At 36.8% G+C, this 24,828-nt stretch overlaps 1 protein-coding gene across 4 annotated transcripts in view; it reads right to left on the bottom strand.

Moving 5' to 3' along the window:
* LIN54 (lin-54 DREAM MuvB core complex component) overlaps positions 1-24,828 on the bottom strand; it is a 58,224-nt gene that overhangs the window by 30,011 nt on the left and 3,385 nt on the right. For 2 of the 4 annotated variants that reach the window (XM_028148347.2, XM_008143602.3), the window contains exons 2-4: positions 14,441-15,156; positions 10,513-10,636; positions 3,047-3,189 (exon numbers count right to left, since the gene is read on the bottom strand). In XM_028148347.2, the coding sequence (XP_028004148.1) occupies positions 3,047-3,189; positions 10,513-10,636; positions 14,441-15,124 (951 nt within the window). In that variant the 5' untranslated portion in view covers positions 15,125-15,156. The remainder of the gene's footprint in view (positions 1-3,046; positions 3,190-10,512; positions 10,637-14,440; positions 15,157-24,828) is intronic. The other 2 variants (XM_008143604.3, XM_028148348.2) reach the window with 1 other exon arrangement.

The raw sequence follows: 24,828 nt of genomic DNA, 5'->3' as shown, positions 1-24,828 counted from the left end.
GCTCAGTGATTCAGCGTCCACCCAGGAACTAAGAGACCACAGTTAGATTCCTGGTCAGGGCACATGCCCGGGTTGCAGGTTCGATCCCCAGAAAGGGGTGGGCAGGAGACAGCCAATCAATGATGTTTCTCTCGCATCAATGTTTCTATCTGTCTCCTTTCCTCTCTCTCTAGAAAAAAAAATAATTATGTTATAATAATAGTAATATCATCATGGAATGGGTATTAAAAAAAAAAAGTGAAGATCACACTCCGCGACTACATGATCCCTGAGCCAACTCAGATCTGCGTAAGAAAGAAGCTTTCAACAGGATATAAGCTTTTGACTAGACTTTCATAACTACGTAAACTTAATCACCAAAGTGAGGCTTATAGCTAAAAATAACCTTTGGTCAAGAGGCAGGGAAGAAAGATCCAACATGGCATGGCTAAAGTAAAGGATGAGCCCAGCTGGCATGGCTCAGTGGTTGAGCATCAACCTATGAACCAGGAGGTCAAGGATGGATTCCTGGTCAGGGCATAGGCCCAGGTGGTGGGCTCCATCCCCAGTGTGGGGCATGCAGAAGGCAGTCGATCAATGATCCTCTCGTCATTGATGTTTCTATCTCTCTCTCCCTCTCACTTCCTCTCTGAAATTAATCTATAATAATAAAAGCATAATATGCTAATTAGACCAGACATTCTTTTGGATGAAGCTGAGGCTGCAGCCGTGGGTTCAAGGAAGCCGCTGTGGCTGCGAGGGAGGGATCCAGGGAGCCGCCGCAGCTATGAAGACCTACTCTTGCACGAATTTCATGCATCGTCCCTCTAGTTAAAATATATTTTAAAAAATAATAATAAAGGATAAGAGAAAATAGCTAGTTCCTATTTTTATGCTATCAGGTACAGCCCATATATCAGACATATTAGTCCAGTACCACCATCTGCTCTGTTATTCAAGTCAGGAATGTAGGAGTAAGACCCTAACATCCAGTCATTATGTCTTGAACCTCTTTCAACACATCTTTTCCTCCCTAGACCCTTAATTACTAGTCCAGCTCATATTTGAAGTACTATAATATTTAACTTAGTGATTCTCTACTATAGCCTCAACTTGAGAATTTTAAAATATTAAGTTTAATTCCTAGGTCCCAGGATAGACACTATGATTTAAATGGGGTCCAGCCATTAGTTTTTTCAAGTGGTCCCCAGGTCCTTCAAAATGCAGCCAAGGTTGAGAATTGCTAACATAATTGGTATTTCTCCTAGGATCTAGGCTTACCTTCCTCTAAACTATCTTTCATTAACGTTTCAAGAGTCATCTTTTTAGCCGAGACCGGTTTGGCTCAGTGGATAGAGCGTCGGCCTGCGGACTCAAGGGTCCCAGGTTTGATTCCGGTCAGGGGCATGTACCTTGGTTGCGGGCACATCCCCAGTAGGGGGTGTGCAGGAGGCAGCTGGTCGATGTTTCTTTCTCATCGATGTTTCTAGCTCTCTGTCCCTCTCTCTTCCTCTCTGTGAAAAATCAATAAAAAAAAATATATATATATATAAAAAAAAAAAAGAGTCATCTTTTTAAAAATGTAAACCTCATATTATCCTAAAGGAGTAGTTTAGGATCACTTAGAGAGCTTTCAAAAATTCTGGTTCCAGGCCAAACTTTGGACCCATTAAAACAGAGTCTCCAGAGATAAGAACCAGGCACTGATTTCCAATTTGCAGACAAGGCTGAGAACCATTATCCTAGCAACAATGGGAAGCAACAGAAAGTCTTTAAGAATAATAAAATAGCCCTAACCAGTTTGGCTTAGTGGATAGAGCATCAGCCTGCGGACTCAAGGGTCCCAGGTTCGATTCCGGTCAAGGGCATGTACCTTGGTTGCGGGCACATCCCCAGTAGGGAGTGTGCAGGAGGCAGCTGGTCGATGTTTCTCTCTCATCGATGTTTCTAACTCTCTATCCCTCTCTCTTCCTCTCTGTAAAAAAATCAATAAAATATATTAAAAAAAAAATGTAAGGCAAATGTTAACGTTTGTTCTATTTATGAACAGTAACAAATTAAGGAAAAAGGCAGGTATAAAGGGCAGTATGTTTTCAGAATCACAAGGGTGGTGCCTTACAGAATAATAATGCTTGGGTTTCCAACTGAATTTGTCCTTTAAAACACATCTTTTCAAAATGTCATGCTTACATCAATTCTTACATCTGTATAATGTAAGAAAGTGAGCTAATTCTGCTTACTTGACCTAAGAGTAAAATGATAGGTGCTCTGACACCTTAAAATAAAACAAATTATGAAAAGCTTTCAAATGCTTTGAATGAATTGCACATAAGCTTCAAAACTTTGATAATATGGTTACCAGCATTTGATGGCAGTTTCTAGTACTCTGGGTACTCTGTTACTCATCAAAAGTTCAGCTCTCCATAAAACAGCTTAAGCAGAAGATGCAGAGTATTTTATCAAAAAGAGTTATATTGCCCTAGCTGGCTTGGCTCAGTGGATAGAGCATTAGCCTGCAGACTGAGGGGTCCCAGGTTCGATTCCAGCCAAGGGCACATGCCTGGGTTGCGGGCTTAATCCCCAGCAGGGGGCGTGCAGGAGGCAGCCGATCAATGATTCTCTCTCATCATTGATGTCTATCTCTCTCTCCTCCCTTCCTCTCTGAAATTAATAAAAAGAAATATATTTTTAAAAAAAAGAGTTATATTAAACATTTTAGATTTATATATCATTATACATACATGTGACTTAACCAAAGACAGTAATTTTGCACAAATATTAACTAAAGAGCTAAACACATAATGTACCACAATTAAAAGAGCTTTGTTGTACCCATATTCATATAGGCCATGAAAATCTTCTTAGCATACAAAATGATTACTAGGTTACTATGTGTTTAGAGTACGTGTTTTATGTCATATAATCCTTGATTACTAAATTAACCCAGTATTTAACTGAATGTCTATTCAGTTGCCTAGGAATATATTAAAACCGAAGGTATCTGAAGTGACTATAAAAAATAAAGGCATTGACCACAATACTTGGCATTTGTGGTTAAATTTTTTACCTTATTTGGCGATTTCAAAGGTGAGATGGCTATTTTATTTGGTGTCTGTGTTGTAGAATTTAAAGTTGATCCAATAACACCACTTTCAGATATTGTTATGGTCTTTGATGGAGTCCCAGGAGTAGACTGTGAAAGAACCCTACCTGCAAATGAGAAGCAGCACATCAGTTTGACTTTTTATAATAACAATATAAAAATGTATGTGATGATGATCTACCCTCACGATGACTGTAGTATATGTTTACTATTCCATATGTATTCACATATGAACTTCAACATTCAAGTGAGTTCCTAATGAATTATGATGAACCTAAGAGGAAAGAAGCAAAGGAGTGTTTCTTAGCAACACTTAGTATCTTAATATCACTTTAAATCAGTGATGGGCAACCTTTTGAGCTTGGTGTGTCAAACTTCGCCAAAAAACTGAGCATAACTCGGGTAGTGTGTCACTTTGAGGAAAAAACATTATTTCGCAAATGTTTCATCCTCGGCATGCAGCCACATGAGCGGCCGCGTGTCATCAGAAATGGCTACGCGTATCAGTGCTGACACGCGTGTCACAGGTTCGCCATCACTGCTTTAAATAAAGTCCATGAAAACACCTCTGCTCACATTCTCATCAATCTTGATAAATCTATCAGAAAATAGGCTCAGGACAACTAAGCAACATGCCTTGTGTGACACAGATCCTAAAAGTCAGTATTTGAAGTCTTAAAATTTCAATCTCTGTTTCTTACTATACTACAGCCATCTTACTATTTGAACTTAAACCACAGGATACAATTAAGTCCACATCTATAGAACATAGTTACTGAACTAACTTGAACACTATATGGTTTAATACTGTCTGATTTTAGACTGCCAAAAGGAAAAAAAAATCTTACTGGCCAGATTCCAAAAAGAATACAGAAATACTGTGTTCACTTCTGAACAATACCCTTCAGCAACTACACAAAAAAAAAAAAAAAAACTGTAGTGTGTCTAGAGAGCTTAGGGAATTAGAAATCACATCATGGTGAGTTGAAATACTAAAATTCTTAACATAGGCAAGAAAGGAATACAAAGACATGATATATCTCCAAATTCTTAAAAGACTGTGTAATGCCCTGGCCAAGTGACTAAGTTGGTTGGAGCATCATCTCGTACACCAAAAGGTTGCAAGTTCGATCCCGAGGCATGTACAGGGAGCAACCAATTGATGTTCTCTCTCTCTCTCTCTCTCTCTCTCTCTCTCTCTCTCTCTCTCTCTCTCTCTCTCTTCTCTCTCTCTCTCTCAACATATTCTCAGGTGAAGATTTAAAATAAAAAATGAGGCTGTGTGATAGTCATTAGTGCCATTCATCAAGTATTCTGGGGACTTGGTAGAGCTGCACTTTCTATCCTTCCCCATTCCCTGTGTTTAGATTTGGACCATGGGACTAGTTCTGGCCAATGAAATATGAGTAGAAGTAAGGAGTGTCATTTCTTTGCAAGAACACTTACTTCCTGTGGAGGCCTTTCAAAGCTCTTTTTCTCTGCCACATTTGAGGTGATGGCTCCCCTGTCAGCCTGGGTCCTTGAGAGATTCATGAGAAGAATCTCCCTCTCTAAATCCACAATGGACATGCAGAAAGGCATAAAGTATAAACAGAGAAATAAAAACTGGGGATTTTTTTAAATACTTCTGAATTTAGAGATTATTTATTATGGCAGGAAAACCAAGATTATCTTGACTGATCCAGGCTGTCAAGTTGAAGGATTAGAACCATCAGCTGCACAGCACTAATGCATAGAAATAAAAATATTCAGCTTAGCACTAAGAAAAAACTTCTAACAAAATTTTCAATTGAAATGACTGTTTCAACACATGAGGTTTTTAGTCACTGAAAGTGTTTCAAGCAGATGCTGGTTAATCAAATCAACTGAGGGGCCTGCTTGCTTTTCATCGAGATAGCATTTCTGATTATCTAATCTCCAAATCCCTTTTTATCCTTAGCTCTATAGACAAATTCAAGCAAGTATGCAAGTTATACAATTTCATCCTGAAATCAGTTTGCAAAGCATTTATAATCTAGTCAGGTGTTGTCCACCTGAATCAAAAGACATATTCCAGAAAGCTACAGATGGGGCAGTTTGGGACAGAGAGCTAACATATCTGAGCGAGGGCTAATTCTATCAGAGATTAATTCATTAGTGAATATTTTCACATAGCTCTGATAATAAGGACCTCTGTATCTCACTTAACCATCTCAAAAGTCTTATGCAGTGGTTGGTATCAACACTTAACATAAATAAGATGAATAGATACTGTATTTACCCATAAAAGAGAAAAATCAATGGAAGAGCCATGACTAAAATACAAGTCTCCCAATAGCTCATTCCATACCACTGCACTGCTTCCATGATATACATATTCACTTAACAATGCATTCACTAAAACACATCTTTGTGCCAAAAACTGCTAGGTATTAGAAGGACAGAGATAAAAGAACTACTATCAATGTGCTACATACATACATGCTATCACACTGATGGACCATGAGACAGTCATAAAAGGACAAAGTCAAAGTGAGAGAGACAGAAAGTCTCTGCTGGGTCTGGGAGGAGATAGGAATGGAGAGTATTATTTAACTAGAGCAGTGATGGCAAACCTAGGACACGCGTGTCAGCACTGACACACGTAGCCATTTCTGATGACACGCGGCCGCTGAGGCGGATGCATGCTGAGGATGAAACATTTGCAAAATAATGTTTTTTCCTCAAAGTGACACACTACCCGAGTTATGCTCAGTTTTTTGGCGAAGTTTGACACACCAAGCTCAAAAGGTTGCCCATCACTGAACTAGAGGCCCAGTGCATGAATTCATGCATCAGTGGGGTCCCTTGGCCTGGCCTGTGGGATCAGGCCGAAACTGGCTCTCCAACATCCCTCGATGGGTCCCGGATTGCAAGAGGGCGCAGGGCAGGCCAAGGGACCCCACAGGTGCACAATCGAAGCCAGGGAGGGACATGGGAGGTTGGCCAGAGGGAAGAGACCGCGAGACGGCTCCAGGGCGTGTCCAGCCCATTTCACTCAGCCCTGATCGGCTGGACCCCAGCAGCAAGCTAACTTACCAGTCAGAGCGTCTGCCACTGGTGGTCAGTGCACATCATAGCGACTGGTTGACCAGTTGTCTATCTGCCCCCTGGTAGTCAGTGTGCATCATAGCAAGCGGTTGAGCAGCCTTAGCATATTATTAGCATACTAGAGGCCCAGTGCACGAAATTCATGCACGGGTAGGGTCCCTAGACCTGGCCAGCGATCAGAGCCGATTGGGGCCTCCCTTCCTTTGTTCTGTGCTGCACCCTGGTGGTCAGGACACGTCATAGTGAGCAATCAAACACCCAAGGGGACACTTTGCATATTAGCCTTTTATATATATAGATTACACTTTGATTGGTTGAACGGCCAACTGGTCGACCGGACACTTAGCATATTAGGCTTTTATTGTACAGGACTAAAGGCCCGATGCATGGAATTCTTTGTGCAAGAGTAGGCCTTCTTTCCCCCGGCTGCTGGCACCGGCTTCCCTCTGATACCCGGGCTTCCCTTGCAGCCCTAGCTTCTTCCAGAAGGTCGCCCGAAAGACGTCTGGTCTAATTAGCATATTACGCTTTTATTATTATAGACAGGTACAGACATTCCATTTTGCAAAATGAAAAGAGTTCTGGAGATGGACAGTAGTGATGGTTGCACAATGATGTGAATATATTTAATGCCACTGGATTATCCACTTAAAATTATTAAAATGGTCAACTTTATGCTATATGTATTTTACCGCAACTTTAAAAAAGTTAATTAATTTTAAAAAACTAGATGGTAAACCAAAAAAATTACCATTAAGGAAAATTAATCCTGGCCAGCATGGTTCAGTGGTTAGAACATCTAACTGGGGACCAAGGGGTCATGGGTTCAATTTCTGCTCAAGGACATGTATCTGGGTTGCAGGTTCATTCCCCAGCCCCAGACCGGAGGCGTGCAGGAGACAACCAATCAATGTGTCTCTCTCACATCAATGTTCCTCTCTCTCTCTCTCTCTCTCTCTCTCTCTCTCTCTCTCTCCCTCCCTCTACCCCCCCCCCCAAGAAAATCAATGGGAAAAATATCCTCAAGTAAGAATTAACAAAAAAGAAAAATAAAGAATTTAATAGGGAGACAAACAAGAAAGACAAGTATTACAAAAGAAATTCTAAAAAACTAGTGTGAAATTTAAAAGAAGTCTAATTAAAGTATTTGGTAGGTATGATTAAGTTTTATGTAAGAGTATTTTACTAAGGGTCAAAAGCTTCCAAGACAGGAGGTAATCCAAAGATAAAATGGATGAGTTAGCCATGAGGACAGCAAAGAAAGGTATTTCAGGTAAAAGAAACAGTGCCAAGGTCACAAGTTCACTTGGTAATCCCTTAAAATAAGTTAAATCTGTAGGTCTGGAGCTGACAAGGAGGTAAAAATGAAAAAGGTATGTATGAGATCATAAATGTTTTTAATGCTAAGAAAGCACCGGCATTTGAACTTAATCCTAATGGATGGAAGCCCAGAAATGGATACAGCCAAAAAAATTCTAAGCAAGGATGGGACAAGATCAGATTTCCATTTCAGAAAAATCACATATTTACAAACATAGGTTTATCTTGACCGACAGAAAAAGATATCCATCTTCAATGAGAAGCTCAAAAGTCACTAAAAAAAACACATCTAAATGTACTTTGAAAGATCATTAGCTACAAAATAAAGATAGGTTTCCTTGAATAAGACAATGCAACAGGAGAGCTACTTCAATGGTTTAAAATTTGGTTTTCATTAATTTAAAAGGCTATAAAGAACTAGTTAACAGCAGAAATTATCCCTCCAAACTGAACTTTAACGTCAACAATTCTAGTGAAATTTAATAGAAGTCTACCTCAATTTTGGTAGGGCTAATAAATCTATAATTAAAGATGAAGCTATAGTCGGTGTGCAACACGTTACAAATGACCCCAAGGCCCAGCAATGACATAGTCATATTATAGTCAAATGTAAGAGGTAAAACCAGGACATTAACTAAAATATATATTCAGATACTTCTGCAGACACCACACTTGTTTAGTATACAATTTTCCCACATAATTTAAAAAATTTAAGGGATTCTCTCAAACTCCAAAACAGTAAAGAACACTGTACTGAGACATTCCTCTCCTGGTTAACCAGTTCCACCTAAGAAAAACCTCCAAGGGATCTGGAGGCTGCTTTTCCACAACACACCCAAGCCTTGCTCACTCTCAGCCAACTGAAGCCCACTTCCTAAACCAGCTCCAAATCCCAATCCTTTTCCAATCTCTCCTCTGGGGCTATACCTGCCTCCAATGCAGTCCTCAAGACACCAGCCCCCTATATCTACCACAAATCTCTACTGAGGACAAAAGAGAAAGAAAACATTCACTCACCCAACACTGTCTTCATATCACAATCTTCCTATGCTTCTCTCATTTGCTAAAATGAGAAGCCTTCTTACACACAATTCCAAACCTCAAGAAAATGGCTAATCATGGCCACTGACTTCAGAGTTGCCTACTGTTACGCTGTCTATAAACTTACCAAAGACAGTAGTAGGTAGTTTCAATTTATACCCCTTCTCCCACCCATGGTTAGTTAAAATCTGAAGCACATTCATCAAGAATACACAAAGGAACCTTGGCCAGGTAGTTGGAGTGTCATGCTCCCAAGTTTCAGGTTTGATCCCTGGTCAGGTTACATACAAGAATCAAACAAAGAATGCATAAATAAGTGGAACAACAAATGATGTTTCTCTCTCTCTCTCTCTCTCTCTCTCTCCTTCCTCTCCCTCCAAAATTAATAAATAAAATATTTTTTAAAAGAATGCATATAAGAATGGGTAATTAGCATTTGAACTTCTCTAGTCAAAGTCTACCATCCAGAGGTGCTTCTTTAAAGCACAATGGATATTAGAAATGAGCTCTAAATTGGTGAAAAGCGTCATGTCAGTTTAACTCTGAATTAAAGACCAGTCACCATGGCTTTGTGACTTTCTCTAGAAATACTGAGCTGCTTGCCAAGCAAGGAGTTAAGAAGAAAGATGGTCTTAATCAAGCTATTATAGAAAGAGACAAGGAAAAGATAATCAATGGTGTTTGCAAGGGATCGATAATGATGGGTCATGGACTCCATGTTGAATAAGGAAGACTGTGAAGACAGGAATGGGCTGATTATTAATAAGAAAGTAGGAGGGTTAATGGATCAGAGATTTCAAAGTCCAAGAACTGCCAGACTGGGAGTACAAAGGAAGATAATCTAGAATAAAGAGAATGAAATAATAAAACCGATAAAGAGGTCTAGCCCTGGCCAGGTAGCCCAGTTGGTTAAAGTACATTGTCCCAATACCTCAAGGTTGTGGGTCCGATCCCTGGTCAGGGCACATACAAGAAGCAACCAATGAATGCATAAGTAAGTGGAACAACAAATCGATGTTTCTCTCTCTCTCTCCTTTCCTCTCTCTATAAAATCAATTTAAAAAAAAAGATTTCTGAGGTTTTACAGTTATTGAGTAATGACAATTTTTTAAAAAATATTTTTACTAATTTCAGAGAGGAAGAGAGAGGGAGAGAGTGATAGAAACATCAATGATGAGAGAGAATCATTGATCAGCTGCCTCCTGCATGCACCCTACTGGGGATTGAGCCCGCAACCCAGGCATGCGCCCTGACCAGGAATCGAACCGTAACCTCCTGGTTCACAGGTTGACGCTCAACTACTGAGCCACGCCAGTTGGGCTGATGACAAATTTTAAAGTATATAATAAAAGAGAACGGGGTCACATTATGGAATTTGCTGGCAAAAAATAGCTAAAATTCTGTTATCACTTAAGTAACTGCATCATTGTGACAATTTTCTATCTATAGAAAACTGCATATGGAGCATATTAAAATACTGAAACCAAAAATTCAAACAGAAACTATGAAATACTATACTCCCATGTGTATTAATTTAAAACTATTAGACTTAGCACATGTGCTCTAGAGACAAATTGCCTAGGTTCAAACTCCAGGTGGCCATTTACTAGATGAGTACCTCCATTTCCACACTGACAAAATGGGGCTGGTATTAGTATCTACCTCACAGATTTGCCAGAGGATTATAGAAGTCACTATATGTAAAGAGCTAAGAATAGTGCAGGGCACATAATAAACACTAATAGCTAATATTATTAGAGTTTAAGTCTTTGTATTACTTCCATGGTAAAATTCTACCCCAAACTAAGGAGACTAAAATAATAGACTGATTTTGAGATAAGGCATTTTGCTGAAGCACATATTTAATAAGTGAAACATTTCTTATTAACGAGTTTGGTTTATAAAAGGTTATTTCACTAATACATTTCAAGGTGGCAGAACAGCCTTTTATAAACATAAAAGATAAATATATAGCTTAATAAACTATAAAGAAATATAACCTGCAATGACTGGTGGTGATACTTGAGTTGTCTGTCCTGTAACTGCTTTACTATTAATTGGTTTTGCAAAGATCAGCTTCGTGATTACTGGACCAGAGGTTGGTGTTCGAGGCTTCTTAGCAATCTGAAATATATAAATAACTATGAAGACCATTTGTTTCTATAAAACACCTTTGCAATCACAATTAAGCAAAAGATTGGTATTCAGAAGTACACATGAAGCCAGTTCATTTAACAATATATATCTAAGTATTAATGTTAAAAAACACGTATAATGTAGCCATTAATTAAAATATTACAATACCCTTAGACTAATATATAGTAATACCTTTGCATTTCATTGTAAACCCTTATTTCAGTCTCTGGGATTTAGATATATGATTAAAAACAAATCAATATTTTAAAATAATGTTTAATAAGTTTACTTAAACATTTAATAATAAAACACTATGACAGCAATATTCTTTTCAAAAGAACAAATTATTCAATAATAAAAAGATGGAGCAAAGTAAGTTAAGAGAGAATAGTGTAAATGATGAAACCACTTATAAATATAATTAAATTGACCCCTGGAAACAAAATATAAATACACATTAAAGATGTGCTTATGATTAGATGTTCAGCTTTAGATCTATCTATCAGGAGTAGATAAATGAAGAACTGAATAAGTTAATGCCCTCTGATACAAAGAGACATCTTGGGCAAAACAAAGACTATTCTAAAGGCAAAACCACTCAAATATTATTTACTAAGATACTGTTCCTTGAAGAGAGACCATTTTAGTCATCTCTGATCTTAGGTTATATATTGGCACACTGTTAACCTGAACTAAAATTCTTCACAAGTCAAAGAAGGTAGAATTACCAATGTTTTTATATTGAAATTATCAATGTATGCAAAGACATAGCTTCTTCTAAAAGTTAGAAGCAGAAACTTAGATATAATAAAACTTTTAGAGCAGGAAGGGAATTAAATATTAATTTTATCTTTGGGCAGATATGAAAATTGAGGCCTTGAAAGTATTTTTTTATTATTGGAAATAATGACTCAAAATGAATAAACATGACCAACTTGAATCACAGAAAAATACCAGAAGCTGAACTAATATCAGCTTGTGATCAAACTATAAATTAAACTAAAACCTTTTGTTACACTTAGCACATATTACTTTCTTACACTGAGAACATATTACTGACAAAACAAAATGAAATATAAATCACTTTTTAAAAAAACATGGGATCAATTACTACATTAAAAAATACCCAACTTGCAAAACTCTGATATACTCAAATAAATTCATAATTGTACTTTAAAAAACACTCATTCAATTTGGGAGACATACAGGAGATATTTTCCTCAAATGTGTTTACAAACTTAAAACTCTTTGCATTTCATTGTAAATCCTTAGATGCTAGATGGTAATAATTCATTCAAGTAAGTCAGAATATGTCATTTATTGACTTAGTATTAATAATCTCAAGAGGTAGAAGTATTGATGTTTTTAAAATCCATGTCTCAAAATAAGTAATCTTATCTATAAAGATTAGGACCTTAAAGTATTTACCTATTTTTAACTGATTTTCACAATCATCTGACTATATGAATACTTACCAATAAAAAAAAACACTAAACAACACAACCAAAAGCACAATAATTTATCAAATGAACAATCTCAACCTGCCCTCTAGTTATGTTTTTTAATAGAGCTTTGCTGAAAAATAATGATTTCCAGTTCAGTTAAGGAACCATAATTTTTACAATTATGAATTCTATAAACTACCCTAGAACAAAATTACTTTATTAAGTAAAAAAACAACCACATAAAGCATCATTTATATCAAATGTATCCAATCAGCAGATTAAGACAAAAACGAATCAAAAAGGAAATTTACAAATAAAATAGCCAAATATCTGATCAAATAATATATGCAGGTAATTTTTGGCACTGTGTTGTATAGGTATAGGAACTAGTTTGGAGTAATGCTGTTCCATACTGGTAGTTATTTATTTCTCTTATTATACTATGCATAAGAAACATGGGAAAGTGTTTATATATCTGTAATTAAGTGTGACTATACCGCTTTGTTACTGCCTCTGGCCTCAACTGTCACCTCTTCCCTTCATTTTTCAAGATGGGTCTCCTTCTTCCACCCTACCTGCTGTCCATACCCTAACAGTTTCAATACTCATTAAACTTAAGACAACGCTGAGGACTGTCTAGGAAAAAAAACAAAGAATCATATGCACTGTGTAATAATAAACCAAATATTCTGGTGCCTAAGAAGGAAACATATAGATGTGTAGGTTACTTGTTTTTTCTGTGCTTCAGAGCTTTGTAGGTTACTTTTGAGTTAGAAGGACTTGGGTTGCCTAAAAATAACTGGACAAGTAGAATAATATCCTAAACAGGGTTTCTTTTGTTTTTGTTATTGTGGTGTGTGTTTTTTTAAACCAAAGTTCTTTTTCATAAACAGAATCATGGTTTATAAAAGTAACAACAATAAAAGAAGTTGTAAAAATTAGTTCCCAGTCTTTGTTTTTATTGTCAGTACTTAGGTGATTATAGTAAAAAACTAGTGGATACAAGTAAATTGGTCATTAAAACAGTATGCATACATTGCTCTTATAAATGAAAAAAATGACATTCTACTTTACATTATCAGTTTCTTGTGAAATGATTATGAGCCATATCCCCAATAAAAAACAAGTTTCAAAACTGATTTTTTTAAAAGTTGAGGACAAGATGATAGATGGTAATAATTCATTCAAGAGACCTTCATCAAAATAAGTAAAAGGAAGTCAGAGATAAGTGAGATGACAATGAACAAAAAAGAAAAGAACACAATATTCAAAAGTGCTAGAAGGGACATGGGCAAATTACAAGGTTTGAGAAATCTTACAAAGTTCTTAAATAAAAAGCCCATGACATAATAACCAAACATTATTTCTAATATCAGCTGAGAGTAGATAGTTCCCCAAACCTTCCTATTTCTTTACACACCTGCTTTAGTTCTCCAACTCCTGCCTTCTTTTTTGTAAAAGGCAATTCTTTCAAACAGGGAATGTATTTGTGTTCCCTGGTCTTAAGTGCATCATTGCATTTCTAAGAGTAGTGGTGACCAAAAAAAAGGCCTACTTGGGCAGGAAAAATGGGAAGCCATTTAACAAATGTGCTGTTAACCTTCTCTGTTAAGGTCCTTTTCCTACGGATAATAGGTACCATTTTGAAGGATCCTCAAAGTTTTGAGAACTACAAGTACTTTCATCACGCTCAAATAACCATCTTTCAGCTAAAGTAAAAAACTCAGAGACGATAAGTAACTTATCCAAAGTTCCACAGATGTTAGGGTAGCCGAGAGGCGACTCAAATCTAGTTGGTCCAACTCTAAAGCCTATGTGTTACCTTCCATCACATGGCACCTTTTCCAAAATGTAAACATGAGTGATGAAAATGGACAGTAAACACCAAAGAAAGGCACACACTGGCTAGTATGTACTATTTCTGGCTCCAAGGGTTTCTTAGAGCAGCAAGTTTTCCTAGACTTTGACCATCTGTTAACTGAAAAAATCATATCTGAATGATTTTTTGACAGCCCATCAGCAATTGTGGCATCTTTATACTAGCAGAACATCCTTGTAATCAAACTATTACAAAGAATAAATGCATTTAAAAATGAGTAAAAAGCTATAAATACACTCATCTGGAATTTAAACAAAATTAAGTTTGCTCTAAGTTCTCTAGCAAAAATATCCAAAGGATTAAACATATCAAACTTTACTAGAAAAAAACGAAATACCCACACACAATTACCAAACACAACATTCAAAAGAATTCAGTAACAGCTAAGCATTTAATTACCCTACAAACACAACTACCAATCAACTTAATTTTTAACATGCATTTTAATTCATAAGCCCCCTTTTTTACCTGTACTGTTTTTAACTGTTGGGTCTGTAACACAGAGGGCTGAGTTGTAGTATTAATCAGTTGATTTCCTGGGGTCAATGCTGAGACACCAATGACAGGTTTCACCTCTGGCCTCCCTCCAATGGTAACTACTTTAATTTGCTGCGGTGGTAACTTAGCATCTCCTGACTGGGCCTGAGTTGTAACTTTCTGAGCCTGGGGTAGTTGGCTATGGGGTAGTGCTAAAACAATTGGTGAACCAGACTTGCCCAAAGTTGTTAAAATTAACTTCTGTCCATCTGGTTTAAGGGTCTGATTGCCAAGTTTAAGATCAGATGTCTGTGATACTTTGTTTAAAATAATCTGATTGGCAGATATAGTCACAGGAGTCTGAGCACCAAGTTTTTGAAGGCCACTTGGAAAAGCTGGTTTCACTGTGGTATTAGAATCTGCTTTAGTAATTGTGGTATTCACTGCAACTTGGTTAGTGTGGTTACTGTACACTGTGATTGGTTCCGTGGAAATGGGCGTGGCTGTAGAGTCACCAGTAGAATTTATGTTGACAATTTCTTCCAGTTCTGTCTCCATGGGAATTGGGGATGAAACAATAACAGCCTCAATACTATCATCATCCACTAAAGTTATACCAGTGTCCATTATCTCCTCTGGAAGCAAGCTATTCACCTCAGCTGGCACCACCTCCATGATCGTTCTCCTGCTAGAAAGTTGATCAGGCACTGCAATAAAAGTTGAAAAATAAAAAATTACTAGGGTTCAAAATAGTTTTAAGAGAAGGACAAAAATATTTGAGAAAAATACAAATAATAAAATTTTAAATGACATTTTTTATTAATGTACTAGTAGCCCGTTTGCACGAAGATTCGTGCAATAGACCTTCATTCACCTGGCTGCCTGCACCAGTTTTCTGCCGGCACCAGGGACCCAGGCCTTGGCTGTGGCCACCGCCTTCTACCTTCTTTCAGGGTCCGGGTGCCGGCAGAAAACTGGTGCAGGTGAAAACTGAACCCTAGCATCCCTGTGACCAGATCGCAGGAGCGAGCCGACCCCCCAGGTCGGCTCGCTCCTGCGATCGGAGCACGCACCCGGCTGGCGCCCAAGGCCCAGCGTCCCTGCGACCCAATCGCAGGAGCGGGTTCGGCTGGCTCCTGTGATCTGAGCAGGTGCTTCCCTGCAACGGTTTCCTGGTGGGCGTGGTTGGTGGGCGTGGCTTGGTTGGTGGGCGTGGCTTGGGCGTAGCGAAGGTGCGGTCAATTTGCATATTTGTCTATTATAAGGTAAGATAATTGAATAAAGGATATTCCTGATGTGGATGTGAGTTAAACCATTTTAACATATCCTCAACTTTCAAATATCTGAAATATAAGTCATATGAGACACAAAACTAGAAGCCAACATTCTCATTCACCATGTCGCAATTCAAAAGTATACTGCATTCAGGCAACACTAAGTCACATAATTATAGGAAACTCCTTTCCAATGCCCACTCATAAAACTTTTAAATCTTTGACATGTCTGATGATCATCTTATTTCTTCCCATTTTTTTTTCCTATTGTCAGACTTAAAAACTGCTGAAGCACACAAAGAAATAAAGATTTTAAAATGTAAACAGATATTGGAAAAATATCTTCAAATCTCCAGTGAGCTAGATCCTAAAATGATGGCATTTATACCATTTCTAAAAATCCATTAAATACTCAAATTAATGTTAAAAGAGTTTTTAGAGTAATCCATCTAAGCAACTGAAGATCAAAAGGCTTATTTGGCCCAAGTTTGATCAATTAGCTTCATACTAAAGAAAACCTTATTTGGAAAAAAGATTCTCAAATCCTCCTCAGCCATTTAAAATATCAAAAATGGCATCATTTGAGAAGTATACAGCCAGTCCCCCTAAAGAAAAAAATGTTAATAATAAATAAAGCAGGTTATGAACAAATCAGAACTGTTACGCTTTTAGTCAAAGGTAGTGCAGAACTCCCAATAAAAGAATCCGTTATCTTCACTTATTAAAGAAAGTACATCATGTTTATGACTGACTAAATAGCAATAAGTTATTTGCCTATAAATATCAAAGATTCATAGGAACCTAATCAATAATTCTTCTTCCTTTTTTTAAAATATAAAAATGCAATACCCATTCCAAGATTAAGAGTAACAGGCATGAGTTACAAATTATAATTATTAACACTGACAAATATTAATACTGCCCAAATTAGTCATCATTATTGAGCACTTACTATCAAACAGTAATGAGGGCAATTTAATTTACCCTCATAACAACTCTGAGATGGTAACACTACCAGCCCCATTTTGCAGATGAAGAAACTTAAATTAAATAATTTGTCCAAAGTCACATAAATGGAAGAGCCAGGACTCAAACTCAGGATATGTTTTATGATAACAAAGTTCATAATTTTAATCACAAAATTATATTGCCTTAAAGTTTTACCACTGGTATTTTTAAATGGACAAAAAATAAGTCTACTCCTTTAGTCAATCTCACCCTATACAATCATTGATCTATTCTGCCACTATAGATTAGTTCTGCTTTTTTGCCCATTCTAAAAGTGCACATAAATGGAATCACATGTTATGTACTCATGACATAAAGGAAATCATATGGTATGAGCTCTTCCCTCTTAGCATGTTGGGATTTATCTTTACTCTTGCACTTTGTTCTGTCCATTTTTACTGTTGAATAATATTCCCTTGTAAGAATCTACCATGATTTGTTTATCCATTCACAAAGTGATGGACATTTGGATTGTTTCCAGTTTGAGACTCTTATGAATAATTCTGCTATGAACACTCAAGTTCAATTTTTTTATGTATGCATATTTTCTTTTATTTTGAATAATACCTAGAAATTAACTTGCCAGATCATAAGGTAAGTTTATTTTAAACTTTGCACGAAACTGCCAATTTTCCAACTTGGTTGTACCATTTTATACACCCACTGGAAATGTACAGGTTCCAGCTGTTCCACATCGTCACCAACAATTGGTAGTCAGTCTTTATAATGTTAGCCATTCTAGTAGGTATAAAGTGATATTTCATTGTGGTTTTAATTTAATTCCCAGATGACTAATGATGTTGAGCATCTTTTCATATGCGTATTGCTGACTGGTGTATTTTCTTTTGAAAATTGCCTGTTAAAATCTTTTGCCATTCTTAAAATACTATTGTTTTTCAGGCTTCTTTTTTAGTTAGATGAGTTCTTTATATATACTGTAAAATCATCAGTCACAATAACTTGTAGCTCAAAAGAATCACTAGGGTTTTGGGACTCCAAAGTACTAGCACTTCTCTACATATGGCTCTTCCTGATCAAGAGAATCCATTCTGGCACTTATGGGCATTTACAATACAGGCATGTAAGCCTGGCTGGCGTGGTTCAGTGGTTAATCGTCGACCTATGAACCAGGAGGTCACGGTTCCTGGCTCAATGTGGGGCTGTGCAGGAGGCAACCAATCAATGATTCTCTCTCATTGATGTTTCTCTCTCTCTCTCCCTTTCTCTCTGAAATAAATAAAAATACATTTTTAAATACATAAATAAAATCAATACCAATTATATCTTAGCAATAGAAACCACAACAGTATGCAACAACAAAGCCCCCACCCCCGAAAATGTCACATTGCCTTTCCTCTCCTACTGCAAACCTTGCCCAAACCCCATCAGTTGCATCTGAACACCCTATACTCCCACAGAATAAGATAGGATGATGACTTGAGTGCCAATATCCGATAGAGCCATAAAAGCTTAACTCTCTCTGCCTAAAATTCCTCCAGCATATTTAGACATGTGGGTTTGGCCTTTGATTCCCCTTTAAGAACTGGGAGACCTCAACCCAGCCCCTATTCATCTTTCTTCTTAAAGCACCTGAACTCCAGGTGTAGAAAGAGAGGTCAGGCCATGAGGGGAGATAGTGCTCTGATAGTGCATTTACTTTAAAAGTTTCAAGCACCCACATTTGCAGCTCAACTAAACAAACTCTTAATATTTTCAACCCACCCAAAGCTCTATATCTTCATTTCCCACACAATTTTCTCACCTTTGGGGACTCAATTCAGCTGCTGCAGCCACACTGTCTTTCAACTGAAGCCATGGAGATGAGTATACAACAACCAAAGCATCATTAGGGCTATCTCTCAGCTCAGCCCCTAAATGTTCATTAAGAGGGAGAACACTGGAGGACTCTTATTCCTCCCTGCCCCTGTCACCCTTGCCCACAACTTGGGTAAGAATATTCAATACCCAGAGTCTTGTCCTATCCTCTAACCCAGCCCACACAGCTCTCATCTTTTCTCTTTCAGAAAGCCATGTCTGTCGGCACTTCATCCTCAAGATCAAAACTGTCAAGAACTGTGAGGAATTTGAGATTTTTGACCCTCCAAGCAAGCTACCAAAGTAGCCCATTACTGTTCTTGGATACTGGCAGACCACACAGTAGTCCTTAGGTCAGAGACGCAGGACTTACTACTCACAGCACAGTAAGGAACATGAGCACCATGTGAGTATCAGTTCCTTCACTGCCCAAGTGCCACAAAACAGACGTGAAGATGCGGTGCTGTCAGGGGTCTTGTATCCCATCTGAGGATATTACTGACTTCTATTTGCTAATATTTTGTTAACCGTTTCTGTCTTCACTCGTGAGGGATATTGGTAAGTTTTTTTCTTGTAGTGGCTGTCTGGGGATAATGCTACCCTAATAAAATGAGTTAGGACATGTTCTCTCCTCTTCAATTTTCAGAAAAAGTCTTCCTGAAATGTGCTAAAACTCACCAATAAAGCTATCTAGACATAAATTTTTCTTTGTGGGAAGGTTTTTAACTATAAATTCAATTTCTTCAATAGGTGTAAGGTTATTCAAGTTCTCTCTTTCTTCTGGAGTAACTTCTGATATTTGAAAGTTTGTGTCCTTCAAGTAAATTTTTCATTTCCTCTAAGTTGTTGAACTTATTAGCATAAATGTATACATAACATTATTTTATTTTAATGTTTGTTGAAAAATGTCAACTCTCCACTCTACATTTTGGCAATTTGGGTTTTGTTTTGTTTTGTGTGTGTGTGTGTGTTTTTTATCAGTCTGGCTGGAGATTTAGCAATTTACTGATCTTTTCAAATAAGCTTTTTGGCGTCATTGATAGTCTCAATTGTCCATTATTTATTTAATTGACTTATCTTTGTCTCCTTCCTTCTATTTACTTTAGGATTAATTTGTTCGTTAGAAGCTTAAAATGGAAGTATAAATCAGGGTTCAGCAAACTACTGTCCATAGACCAAATCAGACCCCTGGTCTGTTTATGTATTACTCTCCAACAAAGAATGATTTTGACATTTTAAAATTATATATAGTTCATACATATATGCACTCATTGGTTGATTCTTGTACGTGCCCTGACCAAGGATCGAACCCACAATCTTGGCATATTGGAATGGCACTCTAAACAACTGAGATACCTGGCAGGGCTATATATAATTTTTTTTACAGAGCCTAAAATATTTTCTATCTGGTCCTTTATAGGAAAACTTTGTCAACCCTTTCTTCTTTTCTTAAATAAGCACTTAACATTAAAATTTTCCCCCAATGCTTCTTTAGCTGCTAATAGTTTAATGTTTTTATTATCATTCACTTCAAATGTTTTCTAATATTCCTATTATTTCATCTTTAACAGTGGGAAAAAAAAAAAAAAAATTGTGCTATTTAGCCCTAGCCAGTTTGGCACAGTGGATAGAGCATCGGCCTGCGGACTGAAGGGTCCTGGGTTCGATTATGGTCAAGGGCACATGCCTGGATTGCAGGCTCAATCCCCAGTAGCGGGTGTGCAGGAGGAAGCCAATCAATGATTCTCTCTCATCGATGTTTCTATCTCTCTCTCTCTCTCTCTCTCCCTCTCCCTTCCTCTCTGAAATTAAAAAAAAAAAGTACTATTTAATTTCCAAATATTTGTTTACTTGCTATCATATTATTGATTTCTAACTTACTCCTATTATTGCCAGAGAATGTAATACTCTATAACATTTCCATCATTTGAAATTAGAGATGTTTTATGGCTCAGTATATGGTCTATGTTGGTGAACACTGCATGTACATCTGAAAAGAATGTGTGTTCTGTAGTTACTGAGGATCGTGTTCTATAAATGTCAATTAGGTCAAGTTGGTTCATAGTGTTGTTCAGATCTTCTATATTCTCAGTTTTTCCTCTTCTGCCAATTACTGAGAAAGGCTGTTGAAATCCCCAAATACGATTGTGGATTTGTCTACTTCTATTCTGTGCATTTTTACTTTGTATACTATGGAGCTCTGTCATTAGGAAGAACAAGTTTTTTTACTTGTCCTATTAAAAGAAACTAGGAGTTACAGGGCTAGAAGTCTCCTTTTCAACTAGGAATAAAGTTCAAACTTCCAACAAGAAAAGGTCTGATTGGTTTAGCCAGTCTCTATGTAGAATGGGGCTGTGCAGAGTCCTAGGCACCTCATAGCCACTGAGCAGACTATGATAACTGCTTTATGATTTAGACATCCATATCTGTTTCAGGGTCACAGGCCGAGCAGCTTATGCTAAAAAAACTCTCAAAAGGAGCTTGTGGGCATGGCAGGAAAGGGTATGGCCATCTAGTTACATGAATCATCACTCTAATTTTATCCCTTAGGAATGGAAGAAATGCAATAGGACATGCAACCTCATCATCACTGTGTAGAGGACCACTCCAAGAAAAAAAGAATATCATCACAAGCCAACTGGACTGAGGAGCTCTGACTCACTTTGGCTGTACAGGGCTTATTTGTGAAGGGATGGTAGGAAAAGAATGCAGAACATACAATGCATTCCCCATGCCTCCAATATTTTTGCTCATGAAGTTCTAAAGGCAAAGTACAATTTGAAAGTCAGTACACTGAAGTTGCCCCCTCACAGTTGAACATGGTTGAATAATTTAAGCCTAATGAGACTTAAAGATTGACTCATTTCAGAATGTAATGATTTATAAATTTGTCTAACTTGTATTACGTTTTAAAAATCTATCTAAATTAGTTCCACCACTCTCATATCCACTGCCCTAAGGCATTCCATAGCCTTACTTGGGTATTTCCATCATAGCACCTATCACAATCCGAAAGGAGCTTTGTTTCTAGTCTGATTCTTCCTCCCCCATTTTTAGAATGCAAGCTCCATGAGGACAGGGACTTGTCTGTCTTTATCACAACTGTATCCCCTTCCCCCAGTGCCCAGAACAGAGCTGGCAAATGATAACTTCTCAATACAAATCTGAAGAATGAATAAATTAATCATGGAGAAGGGATATTATCTAAAACTCTAGCATTATTTACATTAGGCTCTGAAAGATAACTCTGATTTGTCTATTTGAGTAACATAGGTTTATCTAATGCTGAGTCTTTACAACACTTAATAAACATATTGTCATAACTGAGAAACTCCTTTACAACTAAGTTTCTAAATACTCAGATTTAGCTTTTAACCAGTATTCTCTGCAGTTATATTCCATCTGAAAATCTACCAGGTTTTCTTAGCTTTTAACTAGCTTGTGATTTTTATCAGTCATTTAATTAACAAATACTAATTGCTTCCCAGCTTTGTGGAGGGCATTATGGGAAATTTACCAAAGACCTTGCCCTGACAGTTTAGAAATCAATAAAAGAACAGCATGATCATAGTTGTACTTTGGGAGGACTAACTTTATCTCAGTATTTATTGGGCTGGATGCAGGGAGACCAGTTAGAAGGCAATTACAATAATTAGTTCAAGACAGAGATAAATGGAGGTCTAACTTAGAATAATGACAATGAAAACAAATAAATTAAATATAAAATGAAAAATAACGTTAGATAGAAATGACAAATGTTCTATGTTTTTATATTTTTTAAGAGTTTTATATAGAATATTACCAATGTTGAAACCTGTTCTTTTCTTAATTATAGGTGGAGGACAACCTGGGTGAACAACTGTTTCATTCTTGTACATAATAATCTGAAGTGATAACCTATCAGCGTATTACAGATGAGCGAGTAATTTGCAGAAGTTTAGACAGAAATATCTACATGTTTAATAATTATACTTTTGTAATTAGAGATTACCATCAGCACTGATTCATTATAAAATTTGAATTTTAGCTTTCATTTCTAAAAGCAAACATCAACACTCAAAAACTAGATATACAACAATATTTCTTAAACTTAATTGGGAGTAGCAGACTATAAGCCATGAATCCTAATGAAGATTTTTAAAGTTTATATTTTCATTTTGATACTTTTAAAAAATATATTCTGGATCACCTGGATAACAATCTCACATCCACAACCAATGGTACTAGAATTAGGGTGAGCTAAAGAAAAAGACACAGAACAGTCTTACAAGATAAATGATATATTTACACCAAGTGAAAGCCAAACCACCTAACCCGTGAGCATTCAAATACAGAAAAGTGGTATAGAAATTAGGTTATAATAGGATATATAGTATATAGAAAACTCCACATCTTACCAAGGCAGACAATAAATAGTATATTCCTATGCAAAGAAAGATTTTGTTTCAGCAAAACAACATCATCTATCACCCTAGATTTAATTTGTTTTATATTTCATTTATAAATTTACTTTTGTTACTTGCATACAAGCAGTAAGCCTAAAGAATTTACATCTATATACATATAAAATTAAATATTTTAATCAAATAAAATTATTTAGGCCAAACACTGGGGATTCACAATATTTTTCCCCCTTTTCATGCTTAAGAGTAACATAGTGTGGGGAAAACACGGAGATTCAAATCAGAAATACCCATTTCCAAATCCTGGTTCTCTCAGCAGTTTAATGTATAAACCTAAGCAATAATTTCTAAGCCTCGTTTATTTGCAGGGTTAATTGTGAAGACAGTTATGTGGTACACTATAATTCAAATGAAAATATTTTCCTCTATCTAAATTAGCTTCCTCTGATTTCTTTTTTATGGCATTCAATATTCTATCAAACAGCAGGGTTTAAGGCCTTCATCTTTGATGTCTCTCTATAGAATTAGTCATTTATCACAATGCCTCCTTCCCACTACAACCAAGAATTTCCACATCTCCAAAGCTTTTAGCCTACAATGTATCTTTACCGTCATCTCCTCTAATCTATAACACATCCCACATAAAAACTACTGGATCTCTGTGGCTGTCACTCTCCTGTTTAAAAAATTTCTGTAATTTTCAAAGCCTTCTGCATGCATTAAGGCCCTATTCAACCCTTCCAACCTACCTCCGATTCCTAAATTAACCATTCCCTGAGACAATGATATTGAGGTACCTCCTATCCCTAGCACAATATGTAAAGCACAATAGATAACAGATAACCAATACTAATATCTGGAAAAAATAATGAAAATGTATAATGCTCCTCTCACCCCATAAAGACACTGGACTATCTCCAGTAGCATAACTTTTCCTGTATTTCTTTCTAACACAATTCTAATTATTAATAGACAATTGTTATAACTACAACAATCTAAAAACTGGTCTTTAAAGACAATCACGGAGAATCACAAATGACAACAGCCCTTTGTGATTGAAAAAAATAAGGAAACCAATGAAAAAGACATTTTTCATCTCCATCTTTAATTATTTTTAAAATTCTTAGTCTTGCCCAGCCGGTTTTGCTCAGTGTTGGCCTGAAGACCAAAGGGTCTCAGGTTCAATTCCTGGTCAAGGGCATGCACCTCTGTTGCAGGTTCCCCAGACCCAGTAGTGGTGCGAGTGGGAGTCAACCAATTGATGTGTCTCTCTCATATCAATGTTTCTCCCCCCTCCTCCTCCATTCTCTCTAGAAATTAACTGGGAGAAGGGGGAATGTCCTCGGGTGAGGATTAAAAAAATAATAACAATAAATAAATAAATATTCTTACTCTTACTACTAACCTAGCAGCTAGGTTGGCATGGACCAAATAATTGCAACATAAAATCTATAACAAGAAAAAAATCAAAAACCACAGAATCAAATTCCTACTAGATATAAGAACATCAGACAAATGATTTTTAAAAATTCATTAAATAAATCTTCTGAGTACCTCTCAGTCCCCTAAAAAAATTTTTGGTTTCTTAGCCTTCTAATGAACGAAAGCCAAATGTCCAAGATACACATAAAATATTTTACCTCTGAATAAAATATATGTATGATACTTATTAAATACTATGACATCATCTCTGTAGGAAACTTGGATAAGGAAAATTACTGTAATCATAAAATTACAAGTAGGCATTTCTTAAATATTATTCACCTCTGTTTCCTTTCATATACTCAATGTCACTGACCCAATCCTCTACTACAAAAGCTGGGGAAAAACAGGGCTTGAAATTAACATATAAAATTTTGACTCATATGTAACTTTTCAG

The sequence above is a fragment of the Eptesicus fuscus genome, chromosome 2, assembly GCF_027574615.1.
Source record: "Eptesicus fuscus isolate TK198812 chromosome 2, DD_ASM_mEF_20220401, whole genome shotgun sequence".
Classification (NCBI taxonomy): Eukaryota; Metazoa; Chordata; class Mammalia; order Chiroptera; family Vespertilionidae; genus Eptesicus; species Eptesicus fuscus.
The sequence above is the reverse complement of the archived record's forward strand: the minus strand, read 5'-3'. Positions and strand labels throughout refer to the sequence as shown.